The 24,291-nt window shown below is 40.9% G+C and overlaps 1 protein-coding gene across 3 annotated transcripts in view; it reads left to right on the forward strand.

Moving 5' to 3' along the window:
- Nucleotides 1–24,291, forward strand: part of MRPS27 (mitochondrial ribosomal protein S27) — a 103,959-nt gene that overhangs the window by 23,397 nt on the left and 56,271 nt on the right. For 2 of the 3 annotated variants that reach the window (XM_019982919.2, XM_019982918.2), the window contains exons 3-4: nt 3,581–3,651; nt 5,879–5,937. In XM_019982919.2, coding sequence (XP_019838478.2) covers nt 3,581–3,651; nt 5,879–5,937 — 130 coding nt within the window. Of the gene's footprint in view, nt 1–449; nt 624–3,580; nt 3,652–5,878; nt 5,938–24,291 lie in introns of those variants that run through there. The other variant, XM_070774561.1, reaches the window with a different exon arrangement.

Raw genomic sequence — 24,291 nt, forward strand, 5'->3', positions numbered from 1 at the left:
GTGAACAGTTAGATTTAACAATATTAGTTATAACTAATATACAATACAATATAGTATAGTATAATATAACAATATTAGTTATAACTATAACAATATTAGTGTGAAGAGGTTTTAGGGACTTCTTTGTATGTGTGTATTTGTGTTTTAAAATTTTTAAATCACATGGTTTCAATCCCTTTAAGATAGTCATAAGAAAAATTAGTAACTTTTACATCATATCAGGTTTTAGTGGTTTTGCAGAGTTCCTTTCCCCTAATATCTAGAGTCATTGAGAGCATTACCCCAGGGAAAGAAAAGAGAAAAATACTGGTTAAGTGCACAGCAATAGGTCTTCAACAGATACTTAGCATTTGATTGATTCCCTGTTGCCTTTTTGCTTAATATTAATTTCTTTCACCAGGGAGAAAAAAAAATACTTGGAACTCCAACTTTTAGAGTTGGCTCGTGAACAACATGGGTTTGACCTGTGCAGGTTCACTTGTACGTGGATTGTTTTCAGTACAGCTTTACACGATGCAGGTGGGTGGATCCTCAGATGCAGAGAGCCAGCTGCGGGACTTGAGCATCCGCACGTTGTGGCATCTGCAGTGGGAGCTGAAACCAGTCCATGAGAGTGCCAAGGGGTAACTCTGCTTCTGTTTTCTTCCTCTCTTTCTTTCCTCACTTTCTTACTGCCTTGCTTTATACCTTTTATTTATTTACTTAAATATACTGACTGCCTTTTATAGAACTCTTGCAGGAACTGAGAATATGTCAGTGAATTGTAAGTCCTAGCCTTCATGGTTTTTACTTCTAAGTATAAAAGACAGAAAAAAACAACAACAAACATAGACCAGTGTGTGTGGGCATTTGTAGATCACAGAAGATATTCTGGATTTTATTTTATTATTTTGTTTCAATATGCATTTGTTTGGCTGTGACAGGTCCATTTGCCGCACTTGGGATCTTTTTGGTTGCAGCATGTGGGATCTTTGGCTGTAGCTGGTAAACTCTTAGTTGCAGCATGTGGGATCTATTTCCCTGACCAGGGATTGAACCCAGGCCCCCTCCATTGGCGGCATGGACTCTTAGCCTCTGGACCATCAGGGAAGCCCCTCTGGATTTTATTCCAAGTGTCATAGGAAACTGTTGGCTGGCTGAGACAAGAAAATAACAGGATCTGACTTATCTTTTAAGAGGCTCAGTCAGACTGCCGTGTAAAGATGGGGTTGTAGGTGTGGGGACAGTAGTTCAGGTGACTAGTCAGGAGGTGAGAGGTTAGCTGTGGTAATGGAGAAACATATAGCTTTCAGATCTAACACTTATATGATTTGCTGGTACGTGGTTACAGAGAATGAAAAAGAATGGAATCAACAGTGGTGCCTTAGTTTTTGGCCTGAGTAAGCCAGTTAACATGCGGCCATTTCTGAGATGGGAAAGGTTTGGAGGAAAGCAGGTTTGGAGTGGAAGGTTGGAGAATTAAGAAGACAAGCAGTGTTAAGATACCACAGGAAATGTCACCTATGCAGTTGGAAGTAAAAGTCTGGAGTTACAGGCAGAAGTCAGGGTAGGCACATACGTGTACAGTCAGTAGTCTGTAGATGATGATTAAAGCTATGGGGAGGGAGAGAATGAGATTCCCATGGAGCGAGCAGATGGTGTAGAGTCTGCTCCTCAGGGCACGTCAGCATCAGGAAGTCAAGAAGAGTACCTGCAAAGGAACCCAAGAAAGAGAAAGAGAACGTTTCATGAAGGATAGAATGGTCAACTGTTGTTAGAGAAAGGTCAGGTAAGATGAGGATGAGAATTAACCACTGGATTTAACAAAGCGGAGGTGAACTTTGGTGTCAGTAGAGTGAGGAAACCAAAGCCTGATTTGAGTGGGTTCAAGAGAGGATGGAACTAGGGAAGTGGTGACACTTGTATTGGGGAAGACTCCTTGGAAGCAGAGCAGAGAAGTAGCTGGAGAGGAGACAAGAGGAGGTCACAGGAAGTTTTTGCCGTTTTTGGTTTTTGTTTGTTTAGTGAACTACATCCTTTGTTTAGGAAAAGAAGAGTTGAGGCAGAGTCTGTGGATACAGATGCTGGTAGCCTGGTAGGCCTGATAGCATAGGGTTCCCATGATTGCTTCTGTTTTATACTGAGGGAAATAAGACACAAGCCGTGAGCTGAGAGAGAGAGGAGAAGGGCAGGGAGCACACACACTGTTAAGTTCTAGAAGCAGCGAGAAGGCATGAAATAATTATTTTGGAGAGTATGTTGCCTGTTATTCTAGACCTTTTTAGACTCTGAGATAACAGTGTAATCTCAGGAATACCAAGTGTGTGTATGGATGTTCTGGTAAAAGGAACCAGAATAGGAATAGTTGAGGCTGAAAATCACTTATTATAGCCAGAGTGCCTTGCCGTCTGATTTGTCCAGGGGATGTGTAAAAGTCATTTCATAAGTTCCAACTGAAAACATTTTTGAACAGTTGATGAAAGTGAAAGAGGAGAGTGAAAAAGTTGACTTAAAGCTCAACATTCAGAAAACTAAGATCATGGCATCTGGTCCCATCACTTCATGGGAAATAGATGGGGAAACAGTGGAAATGGTGTCAGAGTTTATTTTTTTTGGCTTCAAAATCACTGCAGATGGTGATTGCAGCCATGAAATTAAAAGACGCTTACTCCTTGGAAGGAAAGTTATCTAGATAGCATATTCAAAAGCAGAGACATTACTTTGCCAACAAAGGTCCGTCTAGTCAAGGCTCTGGTCTTTCCAGTGGTCTTGTATGAATGTAAGAGTTGGACTGTGAAGAAAGCTGAGCGCTGAAGAATTGATGCTTTTGAACTGTGGTGTTGGAGAAGACTCTTGAGAGTCCCTTGGACTGTTAGGAGATCCAACCAGTCCATTTGAAAGGAGATCAGCCCTGGGTGTTCATTGGAAGGACTGATGCTAAAGCTGAAACTCTAATACTTTGGCCACCTCATGCAAAGAGTTGACTCATTGGAAAAGACTCTGATGCTGGGAGGGATTGGGGGCAGGAGGAGAAGGGGACGACAGAGGATGAGATAGCTGGATGGCATCACCATCTCGATGGACATGAGTTTGAGTGAACTCCGGGAGTTGGTGATGGACAGGGAGGCCTGGCATGCTGCAATTCATGGGGTTGCAAAGAGTTGGACACGACTGAGCAACTGAACTGAACTGAATATCAGTTTATTTATCTGGTTCAAAATACAGAAGGAACGAATGTGTAAGCAGTGAAGAATCTCCTTTTCTTGGCCACTACCGTCTAATTCCTTTCATTGGAGTCTGTCAACAATAACACTTTCTTGTGTCTTCTTCCAGAGATATTTTACGGGTCCATTTTTAAAAAGCTAAATCTATGCTGGGGTTTTTAAAACAATCCTTTCTCCAATCAAGTAAATATTAAAAAAAAATTATACTAATATTTCTCTATTCTCTTTATTTATTAAGAATAATTTTTAAAAAGAGCATCCCTTTTAATACTGACTTCATAATGTTGACAGCCATCTGGCAGGAGCTGCATTTGTTAGATTTTTCTTTAGAAATATGTATAGTTAACAAGGTTCTTTTTGCTTCTTTGTCTTCACAGCTGATCTAGCATCTTTGATGGATAAAACGTATGAGAGAAAGCTGCCTGTTAGTTCTTTAACAATATCACGGGTAAGAAAACTTATATTTTCAAGGAAGAAAGAGAAAGAAAGCAAGAAAGACTGTTTATATATATGAGGCTGTGTAAATAAAGACCATCTTTTATAGGAAATATTTTTCCAGAGTATCTTATGTTTTTATAATTACTAATAGATATTTTATGATGAAGTAGTAAATTTCTTTGACAGGAACAAAAGATAATAAATTTACCAGACTCTGATGTCAGTGATCAGTGTTGTTTATTTAACTTAATTTTTCCAGGATACGATATGATACCATCATTTTTTTCAAAGTTGATATACTTTTCAAAGTGGTAGTATTCACTTGTTAATATTGGAAGTAAATTTGGTAGTTGAGAAAGTCTGTAAAAGACTTTAACTTTAGGCTGCTACAGAGCATTAGATGGGAGAATAATCTTAGGCTAGGAATCAAGAATAGAAATTGATCCATTGACCGCTACTGATGAGCTTCTATGCCAGCTGTTTACTAGTTTCTTAACATCGTCTCACTATTCTCATAGCAGCCATGTAAGATAAGCATTGTTGTCTCCATTTTGCATGTAAGGCTCAGAATGATGACTCTCCCAATTTTACATAGTTCATAGGTAGAAAAATTGGGCTTTAAACCCAGATCTCTGTGGCATTAGAGTTCTCTTCTGTTGCCTCCCAGAAATCGACCTGATCTTGTCTTCATGAATTTCCTTTGTGACATGGGGCAACCGTGGCCTCTCTCAATTTCATTCAGTACGGAGACAGTAGTATCTTCCTCACAAGGCTTATGTGATGCTAAATTGAGATCTTAGTTGTGAAAACTATTTGTAGAAATTAATGACACCATAAAATTGAAAAGATTGTTAAATCGATGAGAGGAAAAATAAAGAAACCATCATCCCTTTTAGTCTCAGTGCTTTTTTCTGCTCCTTGATACTTTCCTTTTAGTGGGCAAACTGTTTAGCTTGATCATAACCTAGTAATTTTCATGTTGGAGAGGAGCTGAAAGACCAGTGGTTCATCCCTTATGTGATGGATGAAATCTCTGGCCCTAATGCCTGGTGTTTGTTTAGGCTGCACTTGAGAGTTTAAAGAGCTTTCACAGAAGAGCTTTCACGTACATTTTCTGGTTGGAGCTTCATACTCTTCAGCACAGGTGCCTTTATTCTGTTTATGCAGACAAGCAACCAGGATCCAGAGAGACTGTGTCATCTGTTTATGCCACACAGCATGCAATCAGGAGAGCTAGTTTTCAGTCTCGGGTCCTGTGTTTGAACTATATTTTATCCGCTCCTTAATAAGATTTCTAAATAAAATCTAGTAAGTCTTCCAAAGAGGACTCAGAAGTCTCTCCTCTTTACTCTACTCTCCATCCTCCTGAAGTCTTAACTTTATTCACTACATCCATTATTTCCTACTTCATCCTTTTTGCCTCTGAGTCTTTAGAGTACAATTCATCCCCAGGCTTCCCTGGTGGCTTAGGCAGTAAAGTGTCTGCCTGCAATTCAGGAGACCTGGGTTCAATCCCTGGGTTGGGAAGATCCCCTGGAGAAGGAAATGGCAACCCACTCCAGTATTCTTGCCTGGAAAATCCCAAGGATGGAGGAGCCCAGTAGACTATAGTCCATGGGGTCACAAAGAGTTGGACACCGCTGAGCGACTTCACTTCACCCCCAGAAGAGTCTTTTCTGTTTCTCAGATTTAGAGTTAAGGAGCACACTGGGGTATTTTGGGGGTCAAAAGGAGACTTGGTTGGTAGACAGTAATAAGTTGACTGGTCCGTAGCAGAACCAAATCAGATAGGAAAAATGGATGTAAGACCAAGTTCTCTAAATTTGGATTTTCCTCTTTTGGGTCATGTTTTTTCAGCCAGTAGAGTCTTCATCTTCTGAACTATTGTGTTTCCATGTATTTGGAACTTGGAAAACAGAGAAAGTATCAGGATTTAAAGATAAAGGAAAATATCAGTGACTAATTGTAGAGTAGGAAGAGCCCTTTCTTGTTCGGAGCGGGGTTTGTGTTTAGTTTTCAAACAGTTTTTCTAACCAAGGATATTCTACATATAGAAAAAGAGAGGCCATTGTAGATTCTTGTTGGTATTAGGATAAAGTGGTATGAAGGGTGGAGCCATAGTACATGAACCCTGTCCTAATAAAACGGCTGATTTATCTTTAAGGTCAGTATGTGACTTAGGCTCAATATATGACATAATTTGTATTCAACCAAGGGTTTCTTTTTCCGTCTTTCAGTTTGTGGACAACATTTCATCTCGAGAAGAGATAGACCATGCAGAGTATTACCTTTACAAGTAAGTTTTTCATTTCATTTGACTATATTCTCATCCCTTTTTAATAACGAAAGATCATAAGTGCTATATATAATGTTCAGTATCTTGCTTTTAAAGTTTGTGCTTTGGCGATCTTTCCGTATCAGTGTGCAGAGAGGCTCGTCTTTTTTTTATAACTGCAGCGTATTCCATACTATGAATATGTCACGTTATTTACTTATTTTTGGCTGCGCTTGGTCTTCATTGCTGTGTGTAGGCTTTCTTTAGTTGTGGTGAGTGAGGCTGCTCTTTATTCTGGTGTGCAGGCTTCTCACTGATGACTTCCCTTGTGGGGCACAGGCTCTAGGCATGCGGGCTTCGGTAACTGCAGCACGCGGGCTCCGTAGCTGTGGCCTGTGGCCCTAGAGTGTGCAGGCTCCACTAGGTGTGGCGCACGGGCTTTGTTGCTCTGAGGCACGTGGACTTTTCCTGGACAGAACTGAACTCGTAACCCCTACACTGGCAGGTGGATTCTTATCCACCGTACCACCAGGGAAGTCCCGAGTATGCTATTTAAATCAGTTCCCTACTGTAGGGCCTTTTTTGTTGTTTTTACTTTTTGTATGATGTACAACACAGCCATTAATAATCTTTTACATAAGTAATTTTGCACACTGTTCTCATAAGTGTGTATATTTAATATATATATGTAGATGTAATGATAACATATGTATTGACATATATACATATTTAGTTTCAATAACTTTTGCCAAAGCTTGCCCAATAGAGGTATTTTCATACTACTGAATTTTTGTTACTGATAGGAGAACAAAATTTGTCTATCTATCTCTTCTCTCCCTTTTTTATTTAGCTGGAAATATACTTTTTAAGCCCCATTCAGCACCTATTTTCTTTTTTTTAATTTTAAACTTTATTTTATATTGGGGTATAGCTGATGAACAGTGTTGTGATAGTTTCAGGTGAACAGCAGAGAGACTCAGCCATACACTTACATGTATCCATTCTCCCCTAGACTCCCTTCCCATCCAGGCTGCCACGGAACCCTGAGTAGTGCTCCATGTGCTATACAGTTTATCCTTGCTGGTTATCCATTTTAACTATAGCAGTGTGTACATGTCCATCCCAAACTCCCTGACTCTCCCTTACCTCTGGCAGCTGTAAGTTCATTTTCTAAGTCTGTAAGTCTCCTTTTGTTTTGTAGGAAAGTTCATTTGTATCATTTCTTTTTAGATTCCACATGTAAGAAATTCACGTGGTATTTCTCCTTCTCTCTCTGACTTAATTCACTCAATGTGACAATCTCTTGGTCTGTCCACATTGCTGCACATGGCATTCTTTCATTCTTGTTAATGGCTGAGTAACATTCCATTGTATATATGTACCACATCTTCTTTATCCATTCCTCTGTTGATGGACATTTAGGTTGCTTCCGTGTCTTCGCTGTTGTAAACAGCACTGCAGTGAACACTGGGTGTATGTTTCTTTTTGGATCATGTTTTCCTCCAGATATATGCCAGGAGTGGGATTGCAGAGTCATGTGGTAGCTCAATCTTAGTTTTTTAAGGAGTCTCTATTCTGTTCTCCATGGTGGCTTTACCAGTGTACATATCCACCAGCAGTGTAGGAGGGTTTTCTTCTCTTCACACCCTCTCCAGCATTTATTATTTGTGGATTTTTTGATGGTGGCCATTCTCGCTGGTGTAAGGTAGTTTTGATTTTGCATTTCTCTAATAATTAGCAGTGTTGAGCATCTTTTCATGTATCTCTTGGCCTAATGTATGTCTTCTTCGGGGAAATGTCTGTTTAGGTCTTCTGCCCATTTTTTGATTGGGTTATTTTGATGCTGTGGATGAGATGGCTGGATGGCATCACCAACTTGATGGACATGAGTTTGAGTGAACTCCGGGAGTTGGTGATGGACAGGGAGGCCTGGCATGCTGTGATTCATAGGGTCGCAAAGAGTCGGACATGACTGAGCGACTGAAGTGAACTGAACTGATGCTATTAAGCATCATGAGCTCTTTGTAAATTTTAGAGACTAATCCCTTGTCAGTTACATCATTTGCAAATACTTTCTCCCAATCTGTGGGTTGTCTTTCTGTTTTGTTTATTGTTTCATTTGCTATACAAAAGCTTTTGAGTTTAAAATTTGTATGGTGACACATAAAAGACGCTGAATAGCCAAAGCAATCTTGAGAAGGAAAAATGGAGCTGGAGGAATCAGGCTCTTGGCTTCAGACTATACTACAAAGCTACAGTCATCAAAACAGTACGGTACTGGCACAAAAATAAAAATATAGATCAGTGGAACAGGGTAGAAAACCCAGAAATAAACCCATGCACCTATGGTCAATTAATCTATGACAAAGGAGGCAAGAGTACCCAATGTTAGACAGACGATCTCTTCAGTAAATGGTGCTTGGAAAACTGGACAGCTGCATGTTAAAAATGAAACTTTTTAAAGATTTTTTAAAGATTATTCTTTAACACCATACACAAAAATAAGCTCAAAATACATGAAAGGCCTAAATATGAGACTGGACACTGTAAAACTCCTAGAGGAAAACATAGGCAGAACAGTCTCTGACATTGCAATAAGTTGTTTTTTTTTTTTTTTTTTGATCCATCTCTTAGAATAATAGAAATAAAAACAAAAATAAATGGGACCTATTTAAGCACTCTTTTCAGCTAACACCATTCTAAAATTTTTCTGCGTTGCTACATTTGCTTCGTTCTTTCTCACAACTGGGAACAGTCCCACTGAACCTCAGGTGTACTCACTCCTGTGTACAAAGAAGCATGTCCATTCAAGTACCATCTGTACCACTAAAAACTGGAAGGACCTAAAGCTCATTATGTGAAAGATTGATCAAATCAATTATTTATTCTTGTAGTTGATTTTTCGTCTATCAAATAACTGTCGAAGTGATACCTTAAAACTGACTTTTCATGTGATTCCTTACTGTGATTTTTAAAGCCTGATTTATGATTTGTTCCAATTCCTAGGCAGCAAGAAAAGATTTGGACTGAAATTTAAAATGTTTCCAGTAAGCGTTGCCTTAGAAGTTCCATTTGATCTTAACTCTGTTTTGATCAAGAGAGTTTTCAGTTATTTCCATCTGGGTATATTTTTTAAAGCCTTCTTTAGATTAGTGAAAATGTTTCCAATTTTTTCATATGTGATATTGCTAACTAGCAATGAGACTTCTTTTTTTTCTTTCTGAATTGGGTAGATTCTACCATCATTTTGGTGTTTTCTATTTAAATATAAATCTCAAGTAGATGAGATTCCTAACCTTAAAAAAAAGATTTTAAATCTCAGATTGCCTTTCACAGTGTCCTAAGTTTAAATTCTAGGCCCTGAAATCATAATTGCAAGTGCCTTCCTACCCTTCCTGGGCTTCCCTGGTGGCTCTGATAGTAAATCTGCCTGCCTTGCAGTAGACCTGGGTTTGATCCCAGAGTCAGAAAGATCCCCTGGAGAAGGAAATGGCAACCCATTCCAATATTCTTGCCTGGAGAATTCCATGGACAGAGGAACCTGGTGGCCTATAGTCCATGAGATTACAAAGAGACATGACTGAGTGACTAACACTTTTTTCCTACCCTTCATTAAGATAAACACAAGTGAGTTCCTTGGTGAGAGCAGGGAATCCACCTTCCTTTAGTGGCTCTTTGACACTGTAGGGCTCCTTTGGTGGTGGTTTTTGTCTATGGTGAAAGCGGCATCTGGGCTAGCACCTTTGTTTGCTTTGTTCCTGGGAAATGCAGAAAATAGTTCCAATTTATAAAAGGAACTATTTTTAGAATTCTATTCAGGACATAGTGCCATGGTCTCAGAAGAAATATGTCCCAAGTTTACCTCTGCCTCTGAAGCATAGAACTGATTTCAGCATGTATTCACTGAGCACCCATCGTGTGCCCAGAATTTATCCAAAGTGTTGGGCATGTAGTGATGAATAAGTTAGACACTGTTCTTGTCTTCATACATTAAAGTTTAACTGAGAAATTTCAGTCCTCCCGAATGGCCTTCTTGATTAATTCTTCATATCACATCCAGTTTTGTGAAACCTGGAGTCTTATTGAAAGTCACAAAATCTCTATTTCCTATTTTTAGTTAGGTCATGTAGGATACTCTTGTTTTTGTCCATCTTAAATCTAAGCCATTGTGTAATTTGACATTCCATCCTTTGCTTAATCAAAACTAGTGTTCTCACCATGACTTAATCACTTTTATTTCTGTTCTTTCTCCTCCCATTGCCACGAAAATACAGCTCTATTTTACTCAGCTTTTTTTTTTAAAGAAACATGCTTGTGACTTGATGATATTACTGTTGTCTGTGTGTGAGACTTGGTACAGCACCATAAAGCTGCATCAGCTTTAGATGATGGAGGTTGGCCAGTGTTCGTTCATCAGCTAAGTATCATCTGCTTTCCAGCCTTAGAGGATATACAAAATATAATAATGCCTCAGCAGAGTTACAGGTCAAGTTATGAACTCTTGGGGTTTCTCTCCTTTAATTGAAATCAGGAGTGTTAATCCTGAGGACCCCAAGAGCCTGTGGGATTTCCAGCAGTCTTCAGCATGCATGGTTGCAGTGCCTAGCATTTTGACACGGGTATCATCTCGGAGTAAACAGTGGACGATATGGAAACATAGGAGCAATTAACAGTGGAAGATACGGAAACATAGGAGCAATTTATTAATCCTGCAACTAACACTGTCTTGCTGACTGGCCTGGAGGATTTCTCATTTCCCAGGAGGTATCCTTCTTGAGGGGAAGGCTGGCTGCCACCTCTGCCACTGGTGCAAATCATTTCCTGCCTCAGCCAGGCTCTGCAAGCAGAGTGTAATGGCTGCATTGCCACATCTTTGGTGATCAGATCTTCCCAGGGATTACATGAAGTCTGAGAGAGGTGGAGAAGTTTGAAAGCCTGGAGTGGTCCATGGAAAACTGGTTGAGCATCTGCCGTTAAGTCGGACGCACAAGTAAGCAGTTCCGAGCCCCACGGTTCAGGGTGTTTCTGACACATGCCAGCGTGTTAACCATCCTCTCGTCCCAGCAGAGACTCAGCCTTTGACTCTCCTGAAGTTTAAAAGTTTGGGGGCGTCAACATTAAAGAGTCCCAGGCATCTTTTAAGGAGACGTACAGAGGCTGCTCTTTAGATTGTGCGAAAGTGAAAGTCGCTCAGTTCTGTCCAACTCTTTGTGACCCCATGGGCTATACAGTCCATGGAATTCTCCAGGCCAGAATACTGGAGTGAGTAGCCTTTCCCTTCTCCAGGGGATCTTCCCAACCCAGGGATCAAACCCGGGTCTCCCACATTGTAGGCAGATTCTTTACCAGCTGAGCCACAAGGGAAGCCCAAGGATACTGGAGCAGGTAGCCTGTCCCTGTCCCTTCTCCAGCAGATATTCCTGATCCAGGAATCAAACCGGGGACTCCTGCATTGCAGGCAGATCCTTTACCAACTGAGCTATGAGAGAAGCCCCAGATAGCAGGAGGGAGAGCAAATATTCAGTCACCCCTGCTTGGGCCCCAAGCCTCCTCTCTGAGGACCCACAACCTTTTGACCAACTTCTGCGCTGCTACTTGTAAGTAAATACAAATACTAAGGAAAGAGAAATCATGCTTTAAACAGAATAATGTGAACTAAAGATAATTAAGTCAGTTAATTCTAGGAGCTGTATAGGTGGAGAATAAAGAATTTTTTTTTTTAATTTTTTAATTTTTTTTTACTTTACAATATTGTATTCATTCTGCCACACATCAACATGAATCCGTCACGGGCGTACATGTGTTCCCCATCCTGAATCCCCTTCCCACCTCCCTCCCTGTACCATCCCTCCGAGTCATCCCAGTGCACCAGCCCCAACCATCCTGTATCGAACCTGGACTGGCGATTCATTTCTTATATGATATTATACATGTTTCAGTGCCATTCCCCCAGATCGTCCTACCCTCTCCCTCTCCCATAGAGTCCAAAAGACTGTTCTATACATCTGTGTTTCTTTTGCTGTCTCGCATACAGGGTTATCATTACCATCTTTCTAAATTCCATATATATGCGTTAGTAAGAAATTTTTTTTTCAAAAAAACTTGATAATACACTACAACAAACCCAAGAGTAAAAATGAGTAAAATAGTAAAAAAGCTAAATTGAAGTAAATAAAATATGGAAGCTAAGAAACAAGAGAACAAAACCTGCTAAGAACTGTTAGGCTGTGCAAAATAAACATGATTAAAATAAGAGAATAAAAAAATAAAAAGCAAAATAAATCAAGATAAGAAGGACTTGAGCTGGGGATTTCATAACCTGTGTATAATGTGGCTGGGAGGTTAGGACAGCAGGCACAGGCCTGCTATTGCAGGATACTCTCAGCAGGCTGAGTGATCAATCCCTTCATGAGTGGCTTGCAAACTGTCCTCCAAGGAGCCCTCGAGCAGGTCCCTCACAGGGGCCTCGGTGCGAGGCTGGGAGAGCAGCAGGCTGTGAGGGTCAGGCCAGGCAGCTCTGCCCCCAGCCCTCGGCTGCTGCTTCAGCCAGAAAAGCTGTGCCTCCAGCTGCTTTATGGATCATGTTGGCAGGAGAGAATTCAAGGGGGAGGTCTGTGAAGCTAGATGAGAATAAAATTACATTTTTATTTTCACTCACCTTCCAGTAATATTTAGCATTGCTGTCCGTTGTGAATATTGACAGCAGACTACAGTACTGTTAGCAGTGTCTTTCTCATCAATAAAGATTTTTTTAATATCTTTTTATATTGATTTTCTTATATCTCATTGGATTTGTTGCCAGAATCTTGACAAATTATGCTCATCACTGCCTAGGACTTGCATTTATAATTAACTGTTGCTGGCTAGTGTTATTTCCTTTATTAATGGAGAAGCACATGTGACCATATCTCAGGGACTTTTTAATGTTTTGATAATTCTGTTTCACTATAACTGGTTTCCTTGATAATACTGTGTTTAAAACATTATGAGAAGGTGCCATCAGACTGCCTGAGAGTTCATGCTGCAAAAAAATGTTACAAACCTTACTGTGAAGACCTGTTACTTGGATTTATTCCTGCTGCTTCCCCTAGGCCTTTTGAAGTTTTCTAGTTCTTTTTTTTTTTTTTTAATAATTTTACTTATTTATTTTTGGCTGTGCTCGGTCTTTGTTGCTACACTCAGGCTCTGTCTGGTTGCGGCGAGCAGGGACTACTCTAGTTACAGTGTGCAGGCTTCTCGTTGCGGAGGCTTCTCGTTGCGGAGCACAGGCTCTAGGCACAAGGACCTTGGTCGTTGCAGCACACGCGCTCAGTAGTGCGGCTCACGGGCTCCAGAGCACAGGCTTAGTAGTTGCTTCACACCCTGTGGGATCTTCCCAGATCCGGGATCAAACCCCTGTCTCCTGCGTTGGCAGGCATATTCTGTACTACTGAGCCACCAGGGAAGCCCCTGATGAGAAGAAGCCTTTCTTCTCTTATTTTAGGTTAAGCCTCCTAGAGTTAGCCAGGCATATGGGTGACATGTGGGAAGTGTAGATACAGGCGGTCTCTTGTCTCCCCACTGGAGCAGAAGAGGTCTGGGGAGGCCCTGAGATGCTGTCCGAGCAGTGCTAGGACGGGCTTGGGCAGGAGCACCTCTGCTTGACTGTGGTGTCATCACCTCTGCCCCACTCCAGCCCCAGGTTGCAGAGGAGCCGCAGTCTTCCGCCCACAGTAGCAGCAGAGGTTGGCGGCCCGGAAGAGAAAGGTGAGGGCACAGCCCAGCACAGGACAGCTGAGAGGAGGAGGCTGCTCAGTGCTGGTGAGCGTGAGAAGGTGACTGCCAATCCATGCTCTACATGTGTTAAGTACAGTTTTACATGTCCCATGTCAGTAAAAGGAATTCAGCAAATTTTTTTTCCCCGCCTTGGGCAAAGGATTAATTTTTGCTTTCTGCCCACATGCCCTCTCATTGGCTTTTGAAGGAAAAGGGCTGCCTACCTTTTGCCTTACTATTAATTTATAGTGCTGCTAAGAATCTGATCTGCATCTTGATTTGACTGACTCAAGAGACTGAGGCATGGAGATTCACTAAGCACACTCAGCACAGAAGGTGTGCAGGTAAGCCATGTCTGTCCTGCAGTGAGAAGGGAAACCACAAGGGCGAAATGTCAACAGTGGGACAGGGCTAGAAAAACCGAGGCAGTGCTTTCCCAGCGCAAGAATCGATAAGGATTTCAGATGGGGCTACAACTTATTTTTAAGAACACTGAGGCAGAAAGAATCCCGTGGAAACCAGAGTGGTGAGGCAGCGTGTCTCTCCTGGCCACCTGATGAGCAGTTCTGCGCTCAAGACCCTCCAGGTCAGTGTGTGCTGCCCACGTGCCGACGGGCGAGCCCTCAGGCAAGCTGCGTGTCTCCCTTCCAGGAGGCAGAGCTGCATGTCGTTGGTGAAACTGTGGCACCAGTAAAAGGTGTTGCTTCCACGGTTTATAACAAGCTTTAACAGTGGCTGTATTAGTATTTGATTACTACATTAACAGAATGCAGAACCAAGCCATAAAACTTCCTTCTTTCTGTGAGACATCCTCCTCTTCACTGAGGATGTTTGCAAATTGCATTTTTAAAGCCATATTTAGACTTTGAAATCATTTTAGCACGGTGGCAGTTTAGAGATGCATGAAATTAAACTTGCTTCTTTTACTATTCATGCATCAATAATCTAAACTGATAATTTAATCTGCAACATAAATGGTTAGTCCTGAAGGATAAGTGATAGAAATTTCTAACATTGACTTAGCATTTTATATTTTAAGAATACATTTTTTAAAAAGGTAGCCTTTCGGGTTTTAGCAAAAATGTCGGGAATGCCGCATTAATTGTCACACAATAAGAAAAGATCTCTGCAGAGCTCCATGAAAAGGTCTGTTTTTCTCAGAATGCAGCTCTCTGTTGTCATGGAGAGTGGCGTGCCACCCATTAATGAGAGGAAGTCAAGGTTGCGTGGCAGGCAATGTGCTGCCAGCATTTTCATCCATGCTGTACCTGGGCCTCAGGCGTCTTTCATCCATGGCTTAACTGACCTGGCATATACCAGGCGTCCCCAGTTGGAGACGGATGGCAGGTCAGGAACAGCTGGGGTGAGGCAGATGGCAGCCTGCACGTCTCCAGGTCCCAGGTTGGCAGCCAGCCTTGAAAAGGAAGGACCAAAATAGCTTCATTTTTCAATAAGCAAAAATATCCACATGGTTCCTTAGAAGGTGAGTACACTACCCCAGGCCTATGTTGTAAGAATCCATTTCTGCCTGTAGGAAGAGGGGAATGGGGGAGTTTATTAGGAGGGAACACTGTTCATGAGTTAAGCAGTAGTCATTTTTCTCTGAGGGCATAGAGATTGCGTTTTATAGCACTAAAAGGAATTTTAAAATCTTTCTGTTAGCATACTGCCAGATCTCATCATGTTTGAACATTATTAAGGAAAAAGCAAAGAGCTCAAGGGGCAGTAAATGAGTCTTAGAGCATTTTTTATAAACAGTTTCATACTTTAAATTGCCAAGTGCTTTTTGCAGTTCTTATTTGCTCATCCTTACCGCAGGCCTGGGAGAGAGTTAACTGTTAATGGCTCTACATGAGAGGATACCAGATTGTTAGGAGCATCGTCCACACCTTGCCAAAGTCCCGTGGAGACTCCACTCCTGACTTTGCACTTCTCTCCCTCTACTGATCTTGTTTTTTCAGCCTGGAGCCTGTTAATAGGAGTGTGGAGGTAACCTTCAAGGGTGTTTTCCTGGCTTTGGCTCTGACGTTCCACCCAGCTTGCCCGGAGTGATCTCACACATTGCTCTCTGATTTCTCTGCGGTAATGAATGGGTCCCTGGAGGCCCTTAACCTCGGAGTCCAAAGCGGTCCCTGTTGCTGCCGACATCTGTAGACAGGTCTTTGTAGAGACTTATGCTTTCATTTCTTTGGGGTAAATATCTATCTACATGTGGTAGGCGTACATTCCAGAGTGTTCCTACCATTGTCCAATCCCAACAGCAATTCCAGGGCCTCCATATTTTCGCCAGCAGAGGTGACCGTGCTAGCATGTGTTTAATGGTATCTGACTGTCGCTGTGGTTTTAATTTGTGTAAATATTTGCCTGATATTGAGCATCTTTTCATGTGCTTATCTTCAGTCCTTATCTGTTTAAATCTTTTGTCACATCTTTTATTGAATCATTTGTTTTCTTATTGAGTTTTGAAAACTTTTTCTCTTGTAATTTTATTTATCTTTTTATTCACTAATACTATTTTTCAAAGAGCAGTTTTTATTTTTGATGGAAGTCCAGTTTGTTATTAATAGTTTTTTCTTTTCTAAATTGTGCCTTTGGTGTCAAATGAGAAATCTTTGCTTCACCCAACATCACAGATTTTTCTCCTGTGTTTTGTTTGAGAAGTTTTATAGTTTTAGGTTCTATGATTAGGCCTATGATCCATTTTAAGTTATTACGTTTTTTAATATGGTATGAGGTAAGGGTCCAAGTTAAATTTTTGGCATAATACCTAGTCCTGTCAGAACCATTTGTTGAAGACTATTCTTTCTGCACTGAATCTATTCTTTTTGCATCTTTGAATCTTATCAATTGAGTATAGATGAGTGAGTCTCTTTCTGAGCTGTTTTGTTCCTTTGATCTTTGTTCCATCTCCTGTCTTTCTCCCCCTTTGGCTGCTCTGTACAGCATGTGGGATTTCAGTTCCCTGACTAAGGATAGAACGCATGCCCCTTGCAGTGGAAGCATGGAGTCCCAACCACTAGAGCGCCAGGGATATGTCTCCATTGTCTCTCTTGATGCCAGTGCTACACTATCTTTATGGCTGTTTTTTATAGTCAGTCTTAAAATTGTAATGTAAGGCTTCCAACTTGGTTCTTTTCTTTTTTCAAAGTCGTTTTACCTAGTCTTTTGCATTCCATGTCAATTTTAGAATCACAGTGTGTGTCTGTGTATGTGCGCACATACATACATAAATGTTTTATTAATAATAAGGAAATTAGGAGCAAGATCAATTCCAGAAATATGTATTGAATGCCTAGTATATGGTGATGGTTTAGTTGCTCAGTCATGTCTGACTCTTGTGACCCCATGGACTGTAGCCCCCCAGGCTCCTCTGTCCATGGGATTTTTTAGGCAAGAGTACTGGAGTAGGGTGCCATTTCCTTCTCCAGGGGATCTTCCTGACCCGGGATCAAACCTGTGTCTCCTGCGCTGCAGGTAGTCTACTGCATTGCAGGCAGATTCTTTACCTGCTGAACCACCAGGGAAGCCCAGTATACATTTAGAAACAAGACAGAAATAAGACAGCGGGAAGATTATAATGGGTATGAAGTGAGATTGCTTTTGTGAAAGTCAGTAATCACTCTTTTTCCATTGAAGATAAATTTAAACTGTCCTGACAGAATTTCAGATTTCAAGTCTGTAAGACAAATGATTCTCATCTCTGTTTATAAAGGAAGTTCCGAAGCCAATAGAAGGTTTAAGAGAAGTACTTTTTAATTTGCCAGAACTGTGGTATGTTCAAAGGAAGGATATGAATCACTACAATCAGAAGGTTTATAAATTGGCTGGGGATAACTAGGTAAAATAGAGTGGGGTGAGAACTAACTTTATGGGGATTTACAGGGGCCTTCCCGGGAGTAAGGCAGATTATAGAGAGAATAGCATGCTGGCAGCATCATACATTGCTCGAGGATATGTAAACTGGTACAGCTTCTGTAGAGAGAACTTGGGCAACATTCCCTGACAGCTCAGTTGGTAAAAAAATCCACTGCAATGCAGGAGACCCTGGTTCGATTCCTGGGTCGGGAAGATCCCCTGGAGAAGGGAAAGGCTACCCACTCCAGTATTCTGGCCTGGAGAATTCCATGGAGTATCCATGGGGTTGCAGAGTCCATGGGGTCACAAACAGTTGGACATGACTGAGCGACTTTCACTATCAAAATTATGAACACACATATCCTTTGACGAATAATTTCACTTCTCAGAACTCCTGACACACTGCATACATGTGGAATAATACCCGTTACAAACAGATTATGTCCATCAAGACCTGTGTATATTAGTTTTTCAAAAAGTACTTTTAAAAAGAGCCTCAAGATTATTTTCTGGAGGCTCAGACAATAAAGGATCTGCCTGCAATGCAGGAGACCTGGTTAGATCCCTGTGACAGGAGGATCCCCTGAAGAAGGGAATGGTAACCCATTCAAGTAGTCCTGCCTGGAGAGTTCCATGGACAGAGGAGCATATTTTGGGGGCCTCCCCTGATGGCTCAGATGGTAAAGAATCTGCCTGCAATGCAAGAAACCCAGGTTCAATCCCTGCGTTAGGAGGATCCCCTGGAAAAGGGAATGGCAACCCACTCCGGTATTCTTGCCTGAGGAATTCCATGGACAGAGGAGCCTGGTAGGCTGCATTCTATGGGGTCATAAACAATCGGACACAATTGAGCAGCTAAGACTTCTGCAGGATTGTTAGTTGTCAGTAGATTCTTGAGCAGTGTGTATCATAAAAGTATTTCAAGAACCTTAGTAACAGTAAATTTTGGACTGAAAGAGATTAAATGTTGGAGGGAGATTTATTGTCTATACTTAAGGTGATAAAAGGCCTGTCTTGTAGTAATTGACAGTGGAAATGAAGAGAGATATTTTGCACACAAGAAGGAAAAGTCAATAGGATTAGTGACAGGATGAATATAGAGTTAGAAAACAGGGAAGGTCAAAAATGAACTGAAATTGAACCTCAGTTAATGAGGAAATGTCTGGTACATTGACTGTACCAGTATTGTACAAAGTATTGGAAGTACCTTTAGCAGACAGCAAGGGGGTGGGTTTTTCTTTTGCCTCTTCATTGTTCACATATCTATTTCCAGGTTTGCTGCATCACATCTTATACCTACTGGCCATAGACCTTTGGAGACAGGACAGCTGCAAAACATACCTGCGTTAGGGCCTGCCTGATATCCTGGCACTAGGAGAGACTAGGTGCTCTCTAAAGTCCTGCTAACTCTCAGCTTCTGAGAAGTTAAGACTTAGGAAGAGTAACCAGTTGTTGCTGTGTGACAGGTCTGAGCTCTAGTTGTGGATGAAGGCTGGACTTCAGGTTCAGGGGCTCATCAGCTAGACCAGCGTGCCTCTTTGTGCTGGTTCTTTTACCTGAGGCAGTCTAGGTAATAAACCAGAATACACAGTGAACACTAAATACCTCTTAACAGAGTGACCTGAATTTAACTAAACCCAGAAAAACCAAACATATACAGAGGTTCACCAGTTAAAAATACATAGTCATTGGGGAAGAAGTGCTGAAAAGACCCTGAAGGAATCACAATGGGAGGAAAGAGTCAGGACCTGTGTTTTCAGGACCTGTTTCCTGGGTTGATGGGTAACTTGGAATTAATGAACTACCTGGACATCAGCTTCCTAGATGAGCAAATGATCCTGGATCCCTCTCAAGGGACCTTACATATCTGAAACCTATATTTCTCAGTCTCACTGATGCAGAGATGTAGAAGTTGCTCAGTCATATGCGACTGTTTGCAGTCCCACGGTCTGTAGCCTACCAGGCTCCTCTGTCTGTGGAATTTCCCAGACAAGAGTACTGGAGTGCGTTGCCATTTCTTTCTCCAGGGGACCTTCCCAACACAGGGATCGAACCCAGGTCTCCCACAGGCAGACACTTTACCCTCTGAGCCACCAGGGAAGCCCATAGAGATGTAGACGTTAGAATTTTATTACCAGGAGCTTCATACTTTAAAAGTATCAGTTCAGTTCGGTCGCTCAGTCGTGTCCAACTCTTTGCGACCTCATGGACAGCAGCACACCAGGCTTCCCTGTCCTTCACCAACTCACAGAGTTTGCTCCAACTCATGTGCATCGAGTCGGTGATGCCATCCAACCATCTTATCTTCTGTCGTCCCCTTCTCCTCCTGCCTTCAGTCTTTCCCAGCATCAGGGTCTTTTATAGTGAGTCATTTCTTCGTATCATGTGGCCAAAGTATTGGGGTTTCAGCTTCAGCATCAGTCCTTCCAGTGAATATTCAGGACTGGTTTGATCTCCTTGCAGTCCGAGGGACCATCAAGAGCCTTCTCCAACACCACAGTTCAAAAGCATCAATTCTTCAGTGCTCAGCCTTCTTTATGGTCCAACTCTCACATCCATACATGACTACTGGAAAAACCATAGCTTTGACTAGATGGACCTTTGTTGGCAAAATAATGTCTCTGCTTTTGAATACGCTCTCTAGTTTTGTCTTAGCTTTTCTTCCAAGGAGCAAGCATCTTTTAATTTCATGGCTGCAATCACCATTTGCAGTGATTTTGGAGCCCAAGAAAGTAAGTCTGTCACTGTTTTCATTGTTTCTACATCTGTTTCCCAAGAAGTCATGGAACTGAATGCTATGATCTTTGTTTTTTGAACATTGAGTTTTAAGCTAGCTTTTTCACTGTCCTCTTTCACTTTCATCAAGAGGCTGATCCTCTTCACTTTCTGCCATAAGGGTGGTGTCATCTGCATATCTGAGGTTATTGATATTTGTCCCGGTAGTCTTGATTCCAGCTTGTGCTTCATCCAACCCGGCATTTCACATGATGTACTCTGCATATAAGTTAAATAAACAGGATGATAATATACAGCCTTGATGTACTCCTTTCCCTGTTAGGAACCAGTCTGTTGTTCCATGTCCAGTTCTAACTTGCTTCTTGACCTGCATACAGTTTTCTCAGGAGGCAGGTAAGGTGGTCTGGTATTCCCATCTCTTGAAGGATTTTGCAGTTTGTTGTGATCCACACAGTCAAAGGCTTTGGTGTAATCAGTAAAGCAGAAGTAGATTCAGAAGTAGTCCCAGAAGTTTTTCTGGAACTCTCTTGCTTTTTCGATGGTTCAATGGATGTTGGCAATTTGATCTCTGGTGCCTCTACTTTTTCTAAATCCAGCCTGAACATCTGGAAGTTGTCAGTTCACGTACTGTTGAAGCCTGGCTTGAAGAATTTTGAGCATTACTTTGTTAGCATGTAAGATGAGTGTAATTGTGTGGTAGTTTGAGCATTCTTTGGCATTGCCTTTCTTTGGGATTGGAATGAAAACTGACCTTTTTCAGTCCTGTGGCCACTGCTGAGTTTTCCAAATTTGCTGGCATATTAAGTGTAGCATTTTAACGGCATCATCCTTTAGGATGATGACTGAGCCACAGAGACTGAGGCAGACCAGCCTTTGAAAGTATAAGGTTATAGTTTTTGTTTAGATTCTCATTCAGAGCCTTATTTAAATAGTTGAACTGAAGTTCAAATACTTTAACCAGGAATATCAAAAGAACAGCTAACAGATGTAAAACTAAACAGAAAGGATAGGGAATCACTCATTCTCTTCCAGATTTGGGAGGCAGGCTTCTTCATTTACCATCTTACCTGTAAGTTCCATTGGCACAATTCTTGGTATGAAAGTAGGGTGTTCGCTCTTGTTTTCCAGGGAACTAATTTCTGTACTGTATATATTTGACATTTTCCTATCATTTTTGTCTGAAAGGCCCACAAAAATGCCTTGTGTATATATGGGATTTAGAAAGAGAGGGCTAAAGTTGATCTATTCCAATAGCTGCAGAAACCTCTGCAAATTAAACCTAAAATCTCCTATGTTCCTATAACAAGATATATCCAAAGTTTTTTCTACAGTGTAGAGTCCTTTGAGCTAAAAATCTATTTACTGGCTATTTTCATTAGCTATGAAGTCATAATTATGGTGCCAGGAATTAAAGCTATAGGACAGAGAGAAAGTATAACTGAACAGATTTCATTTATTAAACAAAGAGACTTTGGTATGGTTTTGTATTGAGGTTTAGATTTAAAGATAATTAAGATCTTTTCAGGAGCTGGTGCAGTATTTAAGGGAGAGATGAGTAAACAGAAGCTTCAGGAAGAGATTTTTGAGAACAGAGGTTTCAGTTGATTGCATCATGAATTTTGAGGTCAATAGCAAATGAATTCCCAAGTATTTCCAAATCCTATGGGTGTAGACAAGAGAACATTTGAGACACTAGACGTATTTGATGTGCATTCTCTTTAGTGCTCTTGGCTCCTGTCATTTCCATGCCAGATTTCCTGTTACATTTGTTATTTTTTTCAACCAGGCAAGAGTCCATTTTGAAATCTGTTCTTGTTTAATATAAGTGCTGATATTAAGACAAATGTATCACTAGTTTTGTAGCTCATGGTGGGCAAAGCTGGGACTTAAACCAGGTCTTCCAACACCCAGCCACCACAGCACATGAATACTGTGTGTATTGCATGCTGACTGTTTTACAGCTCCATGATGGATGCTGCTCGGAGGGGAAACTTAAATCAGTCATTAGTCTCTATTGATAAAAGCCCAGGCAGAGTTTTGATGGGAGGGACATCCCAATTATTTGTTAAAATGAGAACTTTGTGGAATTTGTACATATAGATCGTTATAATCCTCCATTTGCTGACTTAATAGCGGGTAGTAACCGGTCACGTGTGTGGCACACTTCACGGTGTTTTTAGACTCAACCATGATGAACTGCTGCTTTCTGAATGTGCTCTCTACTCTGTTGTCTTTGCCCCTGTTTTTCCCTCCATTCTCCATCTCATCCTGCAACAGCCTGTCTGTTAAGATCTGTCCTAAATCCTGCTGCGTCCATAAACTTGCTCTGATCTTCATCGTTTGTGATTTCTCTGACCCCTTCTATAGAATGTTCTTTTATCTTTTCAGGAGTGCTTATTTAGTTTTTTTGTTGTTGTTGTTTTTGATTAATCAAAGATATGTTCTTATTTTTCTTTACTTAAGAAACAGTATAATATATTAGGTAAGAACATGACCTCTCTGGAGCCAGTCTGTCTGAGTTTGAATACAGCTGTCTATGAACTGTATGATTTGGTGACTTACATTCTCTGTCCCTCAGTTTCTTCATCCACAAAATGGGGATTAAAATAGTGCCTGTGATTTAAGATAAGTGTATGAGACTTGAAGAAGTGAATACATTCTGAGGTCCTTAGAACAATCTTGGGACAGAGAAGGTTGATGTTCAATTAACTAGGCTTTAGTGTTGGTTTCACTCAATTGCAGCATCTTGAAGAACAGGAACTGTCTCTTTCCCATACTTCTCTCCTTAGGGAAAATGTACTTTGACTCTAGTTTAGATTTCTAAGGTTAATATTCTCCCTCCATCTTCACCACTGTCACCCCCAAGGACATCAAGGTAAAAAGATTATCATGGCTCAGGGATAGGGAGGAATAGATGCTTACAGGAGTATCTGTGAACAAACAGGAGTAGTTATACACCCAGATTGAAAGGACATCACATTTTTTGGAAAGCTGTCTGACCCTAAAATAGGAAGGGCTCATATATATACCCATATTGCTTAAGCTTTACAGCAACTGAAACCAGAAGAGGGCAGCAGAAAGTCACCTGCTTCCCATCTGTGGTGACAAGGAGCCACCTAAAGAAGGTGATTTCCCATTAGGGACAACCTGCACCAAAACTGGTCTCCGATAAGATGTTATTGAATTGCCAATCAAGATGCAGATTAGACATAAAAAGAGAACTGTGTTCTGAAGGCTGGGAGCATGACAGAAAAACATTAAACAGTGAAATAGAAACTGAGGGACCCCTGCCAATGATTTTAGCTCTGATACCTGTAGTACACAAGAACAGCTCAGAATGGATTAAAGTGCTCAATGTTGTCAGCGTTCTCCATTCTTTATTTTGTTTTATTTTACTGGTTTTTTTCTCCCCCCCAGCAGTGGAAACTTAGAGTTTCTCTTTATGTAGTCTGTTATTATATGGAAAACCAGGCTAACCCCTGTGGCCTTACAGGATAGGTTAGAACATGAAAAATTTGCCATATTTTTGAAAGTATATTTTGCTTATGAAAAAATTACATACTTTTTTCAGTTTTTATGGGGAAAAAAATCACTCACTTATTAATGTGCTTCCTACCACACTTTGCTACACCTTTCATTTTATTTGTTTTAAAATACTTAGCACTAACTCAGCTTTCAGCTATAAATTCAGTGTAATTCCAACTAAAGTCTCAGCAAAATTTTTTTTGGAACCTGAGACGATCCTAAAATTCAGTGAAAGAGTAAAGGGCCAAAAATACTAAGACACCTTTAAGGAGATTAAAGATAAAATTATTGCTTTTCAAGGTAGATAACAAGAATTAGTAGGAAGCTACAATAAATAAGAATGAGATGTTGGATTAGACTTAGATAAACAGACTGGTACAACAGAATAGAGAGCCCAGAAATGTATTTGTACACATGGAAACTTGAGGTGTTTTATATGTATCACAGGAGAAGGACTAGTTAATAAATGGCATTTGAACAATTGATTATATGAAAAAAAGTTAA

Source organism: Bos indicus, chromosome 20 (genome assembly GCF_029378745.1).
Source record: "Bos indicus isolate NIAB-ARS_2022 breed Sahiwal x Tharparkar chromosome 20, NIAB-ARS_B.indTharparkar_mat_pri_1.0, whole genome shotgun sequence".
NCBI lineage: Eukaryota > Metazoa > Chordata > Mammalia > Artiodactyla > Bovidae > Bos > Bos indicus.